The 20,399-nt window shown below is 34.2% G+C and overlaps 1 protein-coding gene across 1 annotated transcript; it reads right to left on the bottom strand.

The window, feature by feature from the left end:
- Window positions 1-1,129: 1,129 nt before the first annotated feature.
- On the bottom strand, window positions 1,130-19,988 carry LOC117337455 (casein kinase II subunit alpha). Its single transcript, XM_033898444.1, has 12 exons — window positions 19,485-19,988; window positions 18,041-18,152; window positions 17,411-17,512; window positions 14,015-14,065; window positions 13,828-13,887; window positions 11,727-11,810; window positions 11,402-11,512; window positions 10,933-11,034; window positions 9,724-9,824; window positions 9,349-9,497; window positions 8,353-8,439; window positions 1,130-5,742 (listed from the first exon to the last, which is right to left on the bottom strand). The coding sequence occupies exons 1-12, from the start codon at window positions 19,577-19,579 to the stop codon at window positions 5,636-5,638; spliced, it is 1,161 nt and encodes a 386-aa protein (XP_033754335.1). The 5' UTR covers window positions 19,580-19,988; the 3' UTR covers window positions 1,130-5,635.
- Window positions 19,989-20,399: the final 411 nt, after the last annotated feature.

Below are 20,399 nucleotides of genomic sequence, written 5' to 3'. Positions count from 1 at the left end.
GGCACCACATCTCACGATGTTGGCCCTAATAATTGATGACAGTATTTTGTTTATCTCAGAATATTTATTGCATAAACTCAAACCTTTCTTCAATAGCATTAAATGAAAAGTGTGATTGAATGTAACACCCATTATTTTTTACACTATTGTTCAATGTTTTAGATATCTGCTCAAATCGAGCACATACATGTACTATGGACATACAAACTTATTCTTCCACACACAACTTCATAACATTTCAAACATTATCAATTTCACCACTTGGTCCTAATTTAACTAATATTGTTTCTAACCAAAGAAATTAATTTTGAAGTTTCAATTTGTGTTCAGTACTGTATTGCTAGTAGACATACACAGTATTTTTATAACAATTATCACACTTCAAATAGATGTTTTGTATCGAATATCAACCTTAATTTATTACATTAGTTCTGCAATCTTTATAATAGCAAGTACCCATGAAATCTAGTGTTCCTAATTAGTTATCTCAAGCAGAGATCTTGTTGGATGAGTATAAGAGTACAATCCTCAGCTCTTGTCAGCAAACACTTGGTGTAAATCAGAATGTGATATTTTGAAGATAAGGCAACACATGTGAATGAACTCACTAAAAACTGACCGATCACTCCAAGTGAAATCTTAAATGACCATTACTAAGCAATTAAAACTATCTAAAATAACTAAGATTATTAATTTAGTCTTACATCATATTTACTTGATATTATGTATTTCTATTATGGTTTAACATAGGTGAAATTTTGCAGAATTTTAAATAACCTATTTAAAAGCTGCTGTCACCAAAAATTCAGAGTTAAAATTAAGGTTAACCGACTTTGGTATTAGTATAGCTGTTAATATCTCATATAGCTTTTACTTGTGTAAAAAAAACAACCTTTTTTCATTAGCAAATATTAGCATAAAATCTATACATGTATTTATTTAGCATTTTGCCCATCAATATCACAATGGAACACTGTACACCTGTGGATGATGCAAATACATTTCCATGATTTTCAATATGCATTTGCCAACTGCCACTTACTGAAGAACCCTTGTTCAACTAGATAGTGACTAGTGATGTCATATCTCTAAGGCAACATTAGGTTGCATATAAAAGATAAAACCAACCTAGATTTCAGAATTTTATTTTTTAAAATTCTTTGCAGATCAATGAAATAATATACTGTAACGTGGGTTTCTCTAATTTACCAAAAATGTTAGAGAAACTTATACCGGTTTATCTAGAGCCGTTTCCTTTCATTTTTTCCTCCAAATTAGGCCATACTAAAATGCAGTTATCAAGAAAAGAAAACTTATAACAGTATTATTCCCTCCCATCCCCACATTTCTACAAAATTTGGAGGAAAACATAAATAAAACAAACAATGCACATCAATAATTCCGGTATCCTGCTCTATGTAAGATTTGGTTTGGTCACCTGTATGCTTGTATAACTATCCACATAAACATGTGAAGACCACCTCCTTTGGCTTCAGAACCAGGGAAGCCAAATCGCGACTGACTTCATACACAGCTCTATGGTACAAACATATGCCTTTGTGCATCTAGATACTTCATACAACACTATTATACACACAGCACTTGCATAATTTATCTTCATATGAATGCATGTTCAATACTTTGCTTTGTAATATAAAGAATTCATTAATACAAGCTTCATACCTGAAATTACTTAAAGTGTGTTAAAATAGTCACGAATATTCAAAAATAAAACTAGACTGATTTTGATATTTCTTTTTTAGTTTCTTACTATGCCGAGTTAAAAACTACATTCAACATATCATAACCATTACTTTCAACATACTTAAATTCTCTGAACATGGATTTTACTTCCAAATCATGATCACATACATACAATTTTAACATGTTTATTTCTGCTTTTTTTATTCTATTGTTGATGCCCAATGAAATCCACAGCTATTTTACTGTAAGTGATAAGTTACTGAAGACTATACATACCCTATGCTAGAATTGCACCAATGCATCCACATCCAATATTGATCACAGAGTTTGTGCTATATAACATTGATCAGACTGAGTTTGTGCTACATAACATTGATCAGACTGAGTTTGTGCTATATAACATTGATCAGACTGAGTTTGGTGCTATGTAACATTGATCAATGCTATGTAACATTGATCAATGCTATGTAACATCAATCAATGCTATGTAACATCGATCAGACCAACTTTTTGCTATGTAACATTGATCAGTGCTATGTAACATTGATCAGACTAAGTTTGTGCTACGTAACATTGATCAGAGTGAGTTTGTGCTATGCAACATTGATCAGACTGACTTTGGTGCTATATAAAATTGATCAGACTGAGTTTGTGCTACATAACATGGATCAGACTGAGTTTGTGCTACATAACATTGATCAGACTGAGTTTGTGCTACATTACATTGATCAGACTGACTTTCATGCTACATAACATTGATCAGACCGAGTTTGTGCAACATAACATTGATCAAACTGACTTTGTGCTACATAGCATTGATCAGGCTGACTTTGGTGCTATATAACATTGATCAGACTGACTGTGCTACATAACATTGATCAGACTGAGTTTGTGCTACATGACATTGATCAGACCGAGTTTGTGCAACATAACATTGATCAAACTGACTTTGTGCTACATAGCATTGATCAGGCTGACTTTGGTGCTATATAACATTGATCAGACTGACTGTGCTACATAACATTGATCAGACTGAGTTTGTGCTACATGACATTGATCAGACTGACTTTGTGCTACATAACATTGATCAGACTGAGTTTGTGCTATATAACATTGATCAGACTGACTTTGTGCTACATAACATTGATCAGACTGAATGTATGCAACTTAAATATTTCCATAATATCAGGTCAGTCCAGTCTAGTACAATTAGTAGTGTAACTACCTTTACCTGGAATAATGAAAGTTCTTTTAACAAAGAACCGAAATGACTATTTAAGGAAGTGTCACTGTATAGCAAACAATTTATCAACTAATGAGGCCCTGTCAACCACACTTGATAGAAACCAGACTTGTTAGGTTTCACAGCATACAGATCCATAATGTCTATGTTAATAAGGAACTAAATTGTCCGAACTACAAAGGTTATATTAGAGTTCATTCCATAGTGCCCAGAAACTTATCTAGAGGGAGCAAACACAAACCCTTGTGTCTGGATTACCCGAAACCAGTGTCCAGATAATTTGGTTCCATTGTAGCCAAAAACCAGTGTATGAATGAATGTGGTTGCACTCTACAAAGAAACCAAAGTATCTGGGCATTTTAGGTTCTATGGAAGCTGTTTGAACTTTTAGTCTGGAGAAGAAGAAAAAATTGTACCCTAACAATCATAATGTCAAAGCAAATTCAAATACACATACTAAGTCACTCACTTCCAATTTACAATATCTTAAATTTTAACATACAAAAAACATGTTTTATGTTTTCTTGAAAAATTACCTCAAAATTTATTCACAATATAAGGCTACAAACTCTTTTGTCCATTAGGAACCTAAACAAAACATATGCTTCAAATATAGTGTTATCCCATACCAGCCTTCTAAAAAAAATTGAACATAAACCTCACATTTTCTTAAAACACATTTTGGCATGTAAAGCACACATTCATTCATAAGATTACTGTATCACATAAAAATCTCAGGTTGCCCTCCTGTCATACTTCCTACACACAAGTTAAAGAGAATATGATAGAATCTCACATGACTGTGGTCAGTTGCAACATTATGTAGATATGACAAGTGATATGAACCAACAGGACATTCTGACCCAGTTATCGAGCATGTATCAGTTAAAACATTGATGAAGCATCTATCCTGTTCTGTCTACACAGACTCAACCATTGTCAATATTTAACAAAGTATTATGCTGCTAAATATAACTTGCTATAGACACACCATTTGTGAGGGATTATATCTAGTTGGTTTAACAAGCATACCTGTCAACCCCAACATAAAACAGGAAGTGAGATTTGGATTTCTAAAGAGACAGACTGGTCTTACAGAGAGCATGGTTTGATCAGTGCTGTGTTTAAACCATTTGGGAAAAAAATAAATAAAAAATTTGATAACACTTTCTAGAATCAATTACCAAGTCAAGCAACAACCAATTAAAAGGGCCATAATTAGAGGATACAATACCCAATATACCATGGTGACACTCCTTGACCTAAGGATGTACACACATGCAAAATTGATATACCCAAGACATATTGATGTATTGACCGAGATAAAACTTGGATACACACTACAGAATAAGGACCTTCACTCTAGTGTCAATCAAGTTTCCCTGATTGACGAATTCTACTAGCCACCTGGTAAGTCACACCAATGCCCTCAACACCCATACCCTGTTATATCTGATCACCCTGGCCAATGTTCAATAAGTCCATCATCATCAGTTTCACACACACACACCCACACTTTTACCATAAACCAGACCAATGTCCGTGATGATTTTGCAAGAATATGGAGCTTCATATAAAAGCTCGAGACTGTTGTACCAAGATTGTGAGAGTTGACAGGTATGTCTACATGTTACATATGCAACAGAAAATGGTGATTGCTGAGGCCGATACAGATACACAATTGATGCTCAGTAATGTCTTAAACAATATGTTTGCATCTTCAGTTTAACTGGGATTTACCATCTTTCAACTTGAGACAATCATGAAAATATATTATACTGTTTTATATCAGTTTATACAAATAACAATACAATTTGTTTTATTAATAAAACTTGTTACCACCTATCTTGTAACAAATATACTAGTGTATTATACTTCACAACTGTTGTTCTAATTATTTGTATAAATCGAATCACATTACAATACATTATACACATCACTTATTAATAAATAAATGCAAGTGAATGACCATGGGTGATAAAGTTAGAGACAAAACAGGGTATGTCTCCATCTATTATAGGTAAATAGGTATTGTAATTGTTGAATCCCCCGTCCCCTTAAATATGTTCATATACACTAATAACACATCTGTAGCACAAAGAGTTAGACACCAAATACTGCATTAATAGACACTTACTCTGTTAGTTACCTAGCTTCTATGTAATTAACCTGCCCAGTCATGTACAAGGTGAGTAATATCACCTTCAACAAATCACTCAAGGAGTCTGTGTCCCCACACTGTCCAGTACATTAACCAGAGCGCTAAAAATTGCAAATGTTTGTAGTGTACACCATATATACTGTAAATGTTGAGGAAATCCGTACATTTCACTCATATCAAGAAGTCAATATCACTAATAGCGGTACAGCCAATACACCCAAGTAACATAATCGTCACAAATGTACCAACTACATTTCATTATAAACTACATCACAATGGAACATGTTTTGACTTTCAGACCAGGTACTATAATAATATTTATCATCATTAACGTACTGATTGGGCCCTCTTTGATACTAAAATCTTCCATATAGCACATTCACTTGGTCACAAATGTTCACATACTGATCTGGATGTGCCCACACAGACAGACCGACTAGCCGACAGATTTGATCTGACAGCGGACAGACAGGCAGGCAGGCATTCAGGCAGACAGACAGGCAGGCAATGTGACGTTTGCTGGCCCCCTATGACTGGGCTGTTGCCGCAGCACTGTTGGGGAGGGGCGACATACTAGGGGTCATGACAGGAGAGCTGGACACTGCCACGGAGCTGTTCACCGCGGGAGGAGCACCTGTGGTGGGCAGAAAGAAAGAAAAGTTCATGTCACTCAAAATGCTCCTCACATCTACTCAAGCTTAATATTAGCAAATGAAGTAAAATGTTTACATAGGTCAGGGTGTTATTTTTGTCTATCAAATTTGTATTCAGTAGCATTGATTTGTAATGCCTACTGAGAGTGCAATTATTACCTTTTACATAAACCAAAATGTGGGATAAAAATTTAATGTTTTCTTTGCTGCCAAACACCAAATTATCCAAGAATCTGCCTCAAATACCATTCTGTTAGGTAGCATTGTAAGGCAGAACCTTGGAACAAATCAGGAGAGTCATGTTCTAAAATCTTTGCAAAGAATTTTTCAATTCTTTTGCCTTCTAAAATATGTACTTTCCTTCGAATTTTTTTTCTTATTTACTTCATTTATACAAGGATCATTCGCAAGCATTACTGAAGAAGAGTAGATTTCTGATGAAACAGATATTATATATATTGCAAGGCAGTATGGTAATTATAAAACTAGAACATCTGCCATAAATATTGTATGAGGCATAGTTTGAAATAAAGTTATCTATGTTGACAGGCATTAAATATAAATAACCTACACACAGTTGGAATATAGAAAGATTCCCCTTCTTGGCAAACTTGTGTAGCAAGCTTTTAAGTTAACATTAAAAATATAAACGAAATGACTTTTCACTACTTTAGAATTTAAATTTCTTATACAAATGCAGCTTCAGTTTCTCCCATCTATATTTTCTTTCAATTTTACATGCAGATTTTGACTGAGGAGTGCTCATATACAGACTAAACAAGTTTGCCTATATGATAACATTAGAGAATGCATTTCATGCAAAAGCAAATGCCAGATTCCAACACCATCATATCCGAAATGCAATGGAGAATTTTAAGCTTCATAAGGATTTTTTATGCTATATTAGATAACTGCATTTATATCAAAAATCTACTCTTATAAAAGCCAAGGCAACAGAAGCACACAGTTTGCAAGCAGTTATATGGAAAATGGCATAAGCTTCTGTAAGCTGTTAAGACAAAAGGTGGAAGTTTTAACTAGCGTGGTCTCCCTGATCAGTTGTGTCTGGCTGGGATAACATACATATGTGCTTTCCCTTCTTCTGCTCACATGTTGTTATCACCAACAGAATGTGTAATTTGAACATCTGCCCGAAGCAGGCATGGACAGACTAAATGCTGCTCCAGACTCCCTGAATCCCACACCATGACACAAAATGGAATGTCACATGTATAATTGGATCAGTTAATGAATTGGAAACAATGTGTTCACCTGAGGCATTGATACTTCATGTCTATGTGTAACTTTCTTTTGGCAATATGGGTGTTTTTGGACTAGTTAAGAATCTATATATTTGAAAAATAAATTAAAAATCATTGCATATGATATTACATGACTATGTTCGCCTTTCTTATCCTCTAAAAATAATAAAATAGAGCGTATCAAAATGTATAAAGCAAATAATTTCAGACACCTAAAATGAATAATTTTTGTTACATCTTAAATGGACTTCACCTCTTTTTCAAACACTGGCAACAAGACCAACACCTGTATGAGCTCCAAATTCAGTCTAGAATTTGTAAACTGTATACTTATACAGGCACAATTAGTTGCAAAACCGAAGATTCTTTCAAATTACATTTTGTAAAAGGTTTTAATGTTTCAAGGTATATGATACATCAAGGTATTACCACTGATAAACCCATGTATTAAATATGTTTAATGACCAACATCCACATATAAACAAAACTACAGAATTAATTTTCTCTCCTACTGAATTTCTATGGCTTCAATAATATAATTCACCTACCGTTACCTATTTTTAAATATTATTAACACATCACATTTTACAAGTCTCTGTGTACCATTGTACCGACACTACAAACCCATCAAGCAAGAAATCCAGTTCATGGGAAGGAATTCACACTGGTTAATATTGCTGGAGGGATATTTTGGCACACAATGGTAGGGACTAAAGTTTAGACACGAGCAGGATTCACTATCAAGTTAAGATTACAAAATATACTTTTACAAACACACACTTTTTAAATAATACATATCAAATAGTTTGCATGAATTTTTCATTTTTGTTGCAAACATTTTATAATATCACTCAAACTTTTCAAGCTGCTATTTGTGCAGATAGTACTGATGAACAAGGCATATATGGTGTGTTTAATGTCACATTATATAAACAGTGATTCATTTCTTGTTATATGTATTAACTATATATATATATTGGAAATCTGAAGACAATCAGCTATCACTTAGTAAAATTACATTTTAACCACATATACAGAAGTTCATTTCATAAAGGCAATGAAAATCCCTCCAGAAAAAAGATTTCTATTCAACTATGTTAGCATTTTTTCTATTAATGATACTGGTTTCCCTTGTATGCTATATGAATTCGTATTAGTGATGTTGCCATATGAAAGGTCACCAAGAGACCAACTGTTCCAGGATCAGCCCTAGCTGCCTTTGCTGATACTACCCTTGCACAGCTGTTATAGCCAGCATGTCGGGGCCATCTTTCCTAGACACAAATATGTGAGAAAGAAAGAGCTAGCGAAATTGTTTATTGGCTGTACCTCCTATCTGTCCTGCATTTGTGATTGGGGTTGGAGAACTGTGACCAGACATTGATGGTATCCTACCCTGTTCCTTCACTATAGGGTCTGAAACATAAATAGGTCAGCTCTTTGTAATATCAAATTGTTTCAAGGACTCAATGGTAAGATTTCCGTTTCATAAATGATGATAGTGTTAATACATTTGAAAGTATGTTAACAATTATACACTTTCTGTTAATTATGAAATTTACTTGGCTGACATGGCACAGCAAAAGCAAGGGGAGCAAATCGGATGCCCATGCCTGTTTTTGAGCTGCTACGGACAGGTTAGTTCAAGCAGTTGGACTGAATTTGGTGTTTCGTAATGGATCTATCATTTGATTACTGTGCTATCTCAAATCAAAACAGCAAATGGTAGAAGACTCAAACTGGAGTGTTTATCAGTGAAGGTTTGAAGCTTAAAATCTTTTTCAATTTTTCACAATAAATATTGTAATTTTGTAAAATAGTCTTTAATACAAGTATCCATTCATGCCCGAAAGCGAATGCATGGAGAAAAAGAACGAAATCTAGCCATTGAGTCCCTCTGATATGTACATGTCAAGTAAAAACAAAATAAATATTGAATCAGCAGCAGCAACCTACGTTTTCCAGCAACATTTTTACATGAAAAGAAACAGTATATATAAACCAATTTTCTATTTCTAGTAACAGGGACTTTTACCTTTTAACCTTCAGGCCTGAAAAGCAATCCCAAACAAGCATTTTAAATCAGGAAATACGATTAAAGATGCTGTGATGGGCCCAAGAAAACTAAAGTTATTGCACAGAAACTTATTTCTATTTAAAGAGTACTTGATCCAAAGGTCAAGTATGATCGGGGCAGATTTTATTCATACATTTATATTACTGGTTTCCTGAGGCTTTGTGTAGTTTGAAAAATTCTGTTTGATATCAATTTACTTCCTAGTTTAATTCATAGAAAATTTTGATTTTCGTTTATAACATCCTTACAAAAATATGGGTGTTCCATTGCTTCTCTAGCTGTGAGTCTGTCTTGATGGTCATATCGTAGTAGTTTGTCTAGATAATCCAGTGCTTCTGGGCTTACCAAGTGCTGATTTTCACTATGTACAAACCTTTCCCACCTTTTTCTTGAATGCCTTTGAAGTTTATAAAGAAAAAGATAAATGCAACATTAATTTGTACAAATCATTCCCACCTTTTTCTTAAATACTTATATAAAGAAAAAGATAATTGTAAAAAATTGTATTGAAATCTTCATTTAGGGCTTCATTTAAAGTTTGTGGTAAATATTAAAAAACAACAAGTAACCTGAATCAAAATAATAATTTATTAGAGCTTCATAGCAGAGAGAAAATTACTTACCTTCCTAAAATATCATTAAACCTAGGATCCAAATCAATCTGATATTTTTCTATGTAAGCATACAACTCATCTGTTCCCAACACTTTGGCTATCCGCACCAACTGTCAAAAAATGTTAAAGAGTTAATTACCGTCCTCAATTGAATAACTAAAAGCAAACATGCTTGCAAGATTTTTGTCATATTTAGCAATTGGTAAGGATGCTAGAAAGTGGCAAAGAGTGTAACAGTGCAATATTGTTGGTAATAATGATTAGTGACTTTGACCTCTGAGTGATCATGCAATATTCAGACTTGTCCAAAATATGTTCAATGCAAACTGTAGTTTCCTCATTATTAAGAGCTGTGTATCACAAGGTGGGTAGCGATACGATTCGTATCGCGATACCGGGGTCATGATACGATACTTATCACGATATATATGAGAAGCTGATGACCTATCAGATATCTGGTATTCCATTGTACAGTAGTCATGTTTGTGTTTGTGGTATTTCCAGAATATTTGAGTCTTTGTCTATATTTGTTACAAAAAACATATGTTTTGTCCGTTTCCCATAAAACGTCCTTGAATTTAGATCATTTTGATTTGAAAAAACTCAAAAAGGCAGCTTTATAAGCTGCTGGAACGGCCTTGTCAGCCATGTTGTTTACTACAAAATGTAAGCTAACGTTGGTCAAGGGAGATAACTACAAATTTCCAAGTATTGAGATACAAATCAAGGATAGACGATGCATCGATGCACCACTCTGCCATCCAACACATTGATGCATCTGTGAATCATTACACCACTGCTCATTACCATCATTGTAAATATGACAACTATCAATGACAAAAGTAAGAGTGAAAATCTAGTTTTTGGCAACAGCAATCTTGATGCTTGAAAAAATCAGATATTTGAACTTTTCCAAGGTTGTTCAATGTAAGAAAACCATCACAATCCACTGATAAATACAATCACCAGACAAACAATGGAAGATTGATAGAAGGGAAAAAAAAAAAAACATTTTCTCCAACTTTGCCGAAACTTTTAAAGCGATATACAAATTTAAAATGTACTTAATTTGTATATTACACACCAAACAGAATTTTCATTCCAAACACCAGACTACGGGGCATAATCCATGTCTTTTATAACAATTTTTCTATGTAGATATATAAGTTTTATCACCCTATATACACATTCATAATCAGAACTGTATTTGTGTTTTACCTGATCATAGTTGTCATGGCCATGGAAAAATGGTTCCTTCCTAAAAATCATGCTAGCAAACATACAACCAAGACTCCACATATCTAGTGAGTAGTCATACATCTGTAATAGAAAGCATGGAGTTACCACAATATTCCTCTTGTTTAACATTACAGGTGGGAAATAGCAATTTACACTGAATACCATACAAACTGATATGGGATTTTATTAAAGCTTAATTAACAGTGAATACCATACAAACTGATATGGGATTTTATTAAAGCTTAATTAACAGTGAATGATATTAAGGATGCATACTGAAGAATGGAAAGGTTCACATCGGGCATATTTTTAATTATTAACAATAAACAGATGTTAAATTATTTATATGCGTAATACGTAAAATAAATATCTTTCTGAAAAGTAGCAAGTTCAGAAGTGAAAGTGTAGCTATAGGATACATTCTATGTCTAAGAAGAAAGATTCTTACCTGATAGTCCAGTAATAATTCTGGGCCTTTAAAATACCTAGAAGCTACCCTTACATTGTACTCCATGCCTGGATGATAGAACTCTGCCAAACCCCAGTCTATCAACCTCAACTGCAGTAAAACAGGAACATCATTCAAGAGCACATTTAAAAAGAACCTACAATGTTGTATTAATCTTATTCATGATCTCTTTCATAATTTGAATATATTTACTGCTCCATTAACATCATTTCATTTGCTGGTACATGTGAACTTATTCTTTGAAATTTTCTGCCAATAAATAAAACAGTTATATTAACATATCCATGAAATACTTGATACTAACTTTTCTGGTTTCATGGTCAATCATGACATTGTGTGGTTTCACATCTCGGTGCATGATACCCATGCTGTGACAGTAGTCCAATGCCTGAAGTAAGAAACAGATCTCGTAACAGGTCATTTTAACAGTACATACAATGCATGTCTTTGTATTGTTTAACATCATTCAAGCTTGAAATAGAATAGATGAAATCCTTGATCTCAATGGTCTGATAATTTAACAAATACTACTAGCAAACACTGTATGACAGATATGACCAGTCCAGGAAAATGTAAAGAAAGTATTCCAATTTATTTTTCAGGTATCTGAGAAATAATGACAAATACAACTAACAAGTACCACAAATGGATAAAAAACAAGAGGCCCATGGGCCTTAACGGTCACCTGAGATTTGAAATATTTCAGTTAATTCAATTTACCCTTTTTGGCCCCACCCAACAGCCCCTAGGGGTCAGTCAGGACCAACATGTGTATACCATTAAGCTGTCATCCCATGCTGATACTGTTAACAAAGTTAGAATGAATTCCAATAGAAATCAAACAAATCATAGTCAAAACTGTGATTTCCCTATATAAACTGTAGTAAAATTTACCCCCTCCCCAGAGGTAAACGTGTGACCCCAGAGTCATTAAATTCAGAATTTTAGTAAAGCACCTTTTTAAGACCCTTCCATCTATTAAGGGTATTTGATTCTAGCTTATTTTGGTCTTGAGAAGAAGATTTTTGAAGTTTTAGTCAATTTTGCCCTTTTTAGCCCCACCCTCAGGCCCCTTGGGGTAGGGAACCATATAATTCACAATTTTGGTTAACCTTTGGCCATAGAAGCTTCCAGACAAATTTCATTGAATTTGGTTCAGGGGTTTTGGAGAAGAAGTCGAAAATGTAAATTCTTTACGGACGCACGACAGACGACGCACGACGACGGACAAATGGGGATTAGAATAGGTCACTTGAGACTTTGTCTCAGGTGACCTAAAAATCCAAAAGATCACATCTATAGAAAAGCAGTGAATTGCCCAATATGCATGTTGACAGGAAACAGATTTGTCAATGGCAGTAGCCATGATGAACCCCATTGCAAACTAGAACTGTCGCCAGGATGGCTGACTAATACCCCCGCAATCTGCACGAGTCAATGGTGAATTGGAACTGTTAATTAGAGGCTAACTAAGATAACCCAGTAATAAAGTGACCAGTTGCCATAGCAACCATAATTTTGTGAAAAATAAAGTGGCATGCACATCTACACATGGTCCTCTATATTTGTGTGAAGTTTCATTGAAATCGGCCCATCGGTTTAGGAGGAGTTGTCCGGACAAACTTAAAAGTTATGGTTCTTATCAGAAAACCTGTTTATAGTGACCAGTTGCCATAGCAACCATAATTTTGAAAGAAAAGAAAGTGGCATGCACATCTACACATGGTCCTCTATATTTGTGTGAAGTTTCATTGAAATTGGCCGTTTAGTTTAGGAGGAGTTGTCCGGACAAACTTAAAGTTATGGTTCTTATCGGAAAACTTGTTTATAGTGACCAGTTGCCATAGCAACCATAATTTTGAGAAAAATAAAGTGGCATGCACATCTACACATGATCATTAATATTTGTGTCAAGTTTCATCGGAATTGGCCCATCGGTTTAGGAGGAGTTGTCCGGACAAATGCGTCTACAGACAGACGGACGGACAACCTGATTCCAGTATACCCCCCTAACTTCGTTGCGGGGGTATAATAAGATGTTTGCTTAAAGCCTTCCTAACAGCCTTTTTGAAGTATAGAAATTAAAATGAACCCCAGATAATATTCAGGAATCTCATTCAGTATGCAGAAGAGGACCCTGTTTAATCTGAAAAGAAGATCCAATTTATAATATATGATACTATGTGCAAACATTACATATTACTGTTGTTGCACTTTTATTTTAACATATATCACTTTGACAGGATTGTTTGTGCAGGTCTGTGAAATGCACTATATTACGTGGGGAATAAATAGTTTTATTTATTGATAGCAGACAACATATGGCATTACTTGCAGACTAAGGATACAGACTATTGTCAAATTTTAAACATATAATTTTTAAAGAGGAACTCAGAACAACTTACCTTTAGCAATTCAAATAAGTAGAACCTAATGTCATAATCTGTGAAAGTTTGATACAATGTCTGAAAAATAAGGAATGAATGATTACTATAACAAAAAATATAAATTTACATCAAGATACAATGTACATGATGATTGATCTATTTATTCATTTATTTTTGTACAATTTAAAACATTGTTGTCACTTACCTTAAAATCTGTGTTATTGACATGCTCAAATATCAAGGCTGGTGTTCTTGACTGGAAATAGAGGAAACATTTTCATTCATGAAACATAGTACCACTGCTCAAAAAAGTTAAAAAGCTAGAGAAGACATGGAATCTTTAATCTAGATTTATTTTTAGATCCTATCAAGGTATACTGCATCAACATCAGTGCTTTCAATGATGTATTTACAATGTGCAGATATTAATACATTGTCAGTCAAATTTTCAGTTTGACTGATTGTCCATAGGTCAAGTAGAATAACAGATTAGAGTATACATACAAGAGTGTCAGAAGACTCTCTGTTTTTCTATTAGACAGTTATATGTATATTATTATGTGGGAAATCTGTCCATATTTCTGAGCCATAAAATGACATAGAAATTCTACTTGTTTCCATTTTGATATGTGCAAGTTAGATCACATCCGACACATGCATGTGACATTTGTGGTGGACTTGCAACAATGAAATAAAACCCATTTATCATTATAAACTAAGTTATGAATATTCAGTTCAAAATGTCAATAACTAAATCATCTCTTGCCTGCCTTTCCGGCAGTGGGTGCTAAATGAACAGGCTATCAAAAGTGTTGAAAACGGATTATAATTTGTTACCTAAATACATTGTTGGCTAGCAATGTGCATAGCCATCTTAGTTTTGTTGTTTTTCTATTAGACAGTTATATGTATATTATTATGTGGGAAATCTGTCCATATTTCTGAGCCATAAAATGACATAGAAATTCTACTTGTTTCCATTTTGATATGTGCAAGTTAGATCACATCCGACACATGTGTGTGACATTTGTGGTGGACTTGCAACAATGAAATCAAACCAATTTATCATTATAACGTTATGAAGATCTGATTGGGCTGTTAAGGATTTATGTTCAGTTCAACTCAATGCTTACGCTGTTACCATACAATGAGATTTTTTTAGTCAATCAAAAAATCATCTCTTGCATGCCTTTCAGGCAGTGGGTGCAAATTAAACTTAAAATGTTTGAAAAATCTAACCACTAGCCCAACTATAACTAATAATAAATCAATGTTTTCAATTCATCAATTTCCTCATGATTTCAAAGCATTTTAAATCATGACATGTCAAGTGGGAAAAACAAACACAATAGACATCATGCCCTTCGGGAATACCTCATTACTTTTCCTTGCAATGTGCATTTCCAATTCAAACCCATGATCTAAGGGAGAGTCTTCTAAATTAACACATCAATGCTATAATCATGACAACAGTAACTCTCAACACATTAGCAATTACGACTACAGCAGCATTTTGACATAGCTCAAGACTCAAGATGAGCGTTATGAAACTGTTGTTTATATCAGGTATAAAATAACATTTCATATACATGTACTTTCAAAATATATATGCAAACTTTGTGGAAGATCTGTCCATATTTCTGAGCCACAAGATCACAGAAATTCTACTTGTCTCCATCATTGATATCTGCAAGTTAGATCACATCTGATACATACATATATGACATTTGTGGTGTACTTGCAATGATAACATATATAGTACTTCAGCAATTGAAAATCTATCTATTGTTTTAACCAGACTCTGTAATTATAGATAAATTGTTTCAAACAGACTGGAATATTTCATAGAATATAGATAAATTATTATTTTTCTTCAATTCACTCAACTCAGGCTTCAAAACATTCTTACAGAGCAAGACAATTGCCATGTAGATGTTGGGTTGAACAATAATTCAGAGTTGAAATGATCACTAAATTGTAAATAGAACAAGTTTCAGCAACTTTGGCCCAAGGTGAAAATCGCACTTTCGTTTATTTATACCTGGGTACTGGGACTACATCGCACGTGATAACATGAATAATTCATCACAAATTTATAATTCATCTCAAATTTGATTGGTTTCCACCGGTAGCTGAGCGGAAATCTGGTCTAATCAAAGTGTTGATTGATTGATGGGGCTTAACGTCCTTGTTCCGGTTATAACCGAGCCTAGGACACTCGGTCAAAGTGTTGTTTAAAATCATCTTTATATATGACTGGTATTTTCAGCCAATGTTTTTTTTGTTGGTAAGAAATGTAGGCAACACAGCTCAAGTAACCAGGGGTAAATAAGCGATAATGCCATTTTCACCTAGGACTAAGGATGAAGTCTCATTAGTATGTACAAGTGTGTCTGAATTGTTTTTCTAATGTTAGACTGGCAGGAAATAAGTTACATGTATTGCTACTATGTGGGAGATCTGTCCATATTTCTGAGTTACAAAATGACACAGAAATTCTACTTGTCTCCATCATTGATATCTGCAAGTTAGATCACATCCGACACATACATGCGACATCTGTGGTGGACTTGCAAAAACGATGTGTTTATCTATTTCTACACTCATTCAAATTTCAGTCACTACATTTTTTGGTTCTTTCTGCATGTCACTGAATGTGTTTTTTCCTTTAATTAGCCTTAGAAACTGACAGTAAAATCTGAGTCCGCCATTTTTTTGTCAGTGAAAACAACCCAGCATAAACCAGCCACTTTCTAAGCATTAGCTTATTTTAACAATTAAATATGCTTTAAACTCATAAAATTACCAATCATTTTACTTTTAATACTCACTATTTGTTAAATACATATTTCGCAAATAAATTCCAACATACGAATGCTTAACCGGCCAGTTACACAAACGTGTTTCATGACCACTTGAGACATCACAAAGGAAAGGCATGTTTAGAGCATCGTCTCAAAACGTCATAAGGATACAGAAGCACATTTTTTTGATGTCTCAGGATGTCACGAGTACGGAAGGAGTTAACAATCTACCACTTTATTCAATTAAAACATTTTCAGAAATTAATGTTTTCACTTCAACTCACTTGAACATCGAAAAATTCTGACCTAGCAAATCAGCAAAAAAGTTGAACAAAGATAACATTGGAGTTATTAAGGTGCAGTGAATAATTACTTTTCCAATTATCAGTGATCTGGTCTGTTTTCACACTGTATAACAAATCTGTTTTTGTATACACATGAATGCACCTCCATGACAGGGAAAGATGAAACAAATGGCAAAGGAACTCTCCCAATTTTGAATTTTTTTTAATGAACCACAGTATTCTCCCTATTAGCTGACCCTTCAATAGTAAAAGCATTATAGAATTTATAAATAACACTGGATTTAGCAACCATGTTGAAGAACTGTCCATATTTCTGAGCCACAAAATGAAACAGAAATTCTACTTGTCTCCATGTTGATATGTGCAAGTTAGATCACATCAGACACATGCGTGTGACATTTGTGGTGGACTTGCATTTCAGGACTCCTACAAAAACAAAGCTTGAAGTCAATGTGTGTTTTAAGTACTGTGTCTGAAGTTTATTATACTCACCACAGGGTCTTTAACTATAGCCAAGAGAGAAATGACATTTGTGCCTCCACGCAGATTTTCAAGAATCTTTATTTCTCTTTTGATCTTCTTCTTTTTTACAGGCTGTAACAAAATATTCCACAAATGAACATTAATATTTCATTCAAACATAACATGTGTATATGCAACCCTATTAAAAAACTTTTTTTTAGTAAAAATAGTGAACAGAATTAAGTCAAAATGAAATAGAACAAACAGAATGATTAAGCCATCTGCACTTTCAAAAGCAGCCAGTGTTATACAAGAAGGGATGTCTACTTTAACCAAGCAAACCAACAGAAGAAAATTACAGAAAGAAAGAGTATGAAGATATGAAGTTTATTGCGAAGACAGCAGATTAAATTTGGTCTCAAGTGGTCCCCTATCTGCCAATTGTGCAAGGGCTATGACGTCGTTAATTATCTCTGACAGTCACATGCAGGGAGGATACAACAGATCTTCTTCCTAGTCCCTTCATCAGAGAATTCCGAATTCTGAATAGGACCCCACAAATAGTTGACCGCCAACAGGTTAATTGGGGTTATTCTTATATAAAAATTAGAAACCAATCAATATGGGTATTTGAGCAATCTGAACCTTATGTAGGTATACCTTTAGAATTTTTATGACACACTTCTCATTGTTTGTGATATTCACTGCTTCAAAGACTTCACTGTATTTTCCTCTGCCAAGCTTTCTGACGATTTGGTAGTCATCTTGTTGCCTGAAATGTAATTACAAGTACATGTGTATCATATACGGTATGTCAAACAAAAGAATAAAGATCAAAATCATACATGCAACATTGTTTCATATACAATTTCCTATAATCATTTCTGTATGTTACAGATTTATGGATATAACAATTCTTAACTTCATAAATGGCAATTAATTATTACAACACTTCAAATTACTGTGGTTTTTTTTTGTAAGTGCTTGCCTTGGAATAAGATTTGAAAACAGAATATGTTTTTCAGAAACAACAATTTTTTTTTTTTGCATGGTTAAAATTTTAAGTTTTCATACACATGCATGAACTTGCTTAATATGAAGCTATAGACTATGTACAATATGTGTCTATCAGTGAAAAACCACCATCTTGTATATAATACGCAAACTTGCCTATTATACGCCAATTGGTATATGGGTTTGTTACTAATAATCACTTTAAACTCTATTTTCCATCTGTTTTTTGGTCTAAGTTTAATTTATTTAGTCATGAAACATCATACAAATGAATAGTAAATTAATTTGCACACGGGAAAGTATCAAAAGTTGATGCAATACTTCAAGTAGAGTAAAATAAAGTTTCTAACTCGTCAGAACTTTCAATCATCTTCCAGTAAAATATCCTTTGACTTGGGCAATTTTTAGTAAAAAAATCCATACATATAGGCAAGTTTGCATTTAATACACTAGTGGCAGTTTTCCCCAACCTGTCTATCGTGTCCAACCGCAATTCTCAGACTTAGTTTTCTTCAAATGACATGTCAAGGATATCATATAGGGAAAATTTTAAATGACACAAAAAAAATGTTTTCAAAATTCAATTATCAAAATTACAAGAAAAAATACACACTTAGCATAATTTTAATACTTATCATTTTATCATTGTTTTTGTATGTCTGTCGCCAAAAATAATGGTCTATATCATTCAACGCTTGTCTGCTTTAAATAATTAGGCATTGTTTGAAAACATACTCCCACACGCGTACAACAATCTGCTCTCGATTATAACCCCTCCATCTATACACGTGCGCTGTATGGAAGATGTACATATGAAGTAGTAGACTTATGGGAGGAAACCGTTCACATGTACCAGCAAGCAGTCAAACAAAAATATTCGTCTATTTTAAGAGTTCAGAATATCTTAACTTTGTGGAACAACATTTTTTCCATATCGCGTTGTCTACTGACGTACACTCAAGCGATGCCTACAAGAGGCGCCCATGGGGGCATATTACTCAAAAATGTTTCGTTTCCTTGCAATAAAACAATACATGTCCATGCTTTGTAGCGTTAATATTTGCTGTATTACATCTGTATGGTCACTTACCCCCACTCGACTACATGAGACTCGTAGTCCCAGTACTCTCTTTGTCTGTGGATGTTCACATCAGCATACACTCGTGCACGACTTTGCGCCGGCATTTTTGCAAATTTTCGTATAGATTGGCCTAACTGACTAATTTCCCTAAAGTACTTGCTGAATGTGCGAAAAATGGCTGTTTCTTGGACGGAACAAACTAAGAAAACGTTTAGTGTTTACTTCACAACAAACACTAAACATATGCGAGGAACCCGAGACAGCACCCTCCCGGTTCCCGTAAAACTGGAAACTCTCGTTAGTTGTACCATGTAAAATGTTGGTTCGTTTCCCATACAGACCTACATTGAGAATAAATCTATCGACACTATCTCAAAGTTCAATAACTGATGAAGCTATTGGTGCCACGTAAACCACTGTGTTGACTGTTTCAAAGGAGGTCGACACCGATGAATTTCCTTTTTAGTCCGTATTCCATTCTCTCGAGTCAAAATGGCTGCCAAGGATGACCCGCGAAGGTGCAGGAACGAGGCTTACCTACCTCGTGTATTTACGAGTTATTTCCCTTGTGTGGAATGTGAAGCTACCGATATGTTATCTTATCAATAAGATGCGAATGGTGTACAGTTCTACTGAAGCGAACATTTTATCCAGAATTCAACAGAAGTTCAATCTCTTTTCTTTAAAAAAAAGTAATGCGTGAAAACACTGTTTTACATTATGCATTACTTTTTTAAAACCTATAGACTATTCCATTTACCAACAAAAGTATACCTTTGTAATTTTTGAGTTCAGTAGTTCTCCTTAATGTATCAATGTTGTTTTCAAGCCTATCATTTTTTTAGCATTGGACATAAGGCTATGCGTTTGTTAGTCTTCACCACGATTCATGACCCTAAGTTACCATATGTAGCCTGATATTTT

This window comes from Pecten maximus, chromosome 11 (genome assembly GCF_902652985.1).
Source record: "Pecten maximus chromosome 11, xPecMax1.1, whole genome shotgun sequence".
In the NCBI taxonomy this organism is placed as follows: Eukaryota; Metazoa; Mollusca; class Bivalvia; order Pectinida; family Pectinidae; genus Pecten; species Pecten maximus.
Note: the sequence above shows the minus strand (reverse complement) of the source record. Positions and strands in the feature narration are given on the sequence as shown.

Coding starts and splice junctions, on each gene's coding strand:
- LOC117337455 (XM_033898444.1), bottom strand. CDS start 19,579: ATGCCGGCGCAAAGTCGTGCACGAGTGTATGCTGATGTGAACATCCAC. Junction 17,513..18,040: donor GTGTCATAAAAATTCTAAAG/GTATACCTACAT, acceptor ATTTTGTTACAG/CCTGTAAAAAAGAAGAAGAT. Junction 9,825..10,932: donor GCCATGACAACTATGATCAG/GTAAAACACAAA, acceptor ATTTTTTGACAG/TTGGTGCGGATAGCCAAAGT.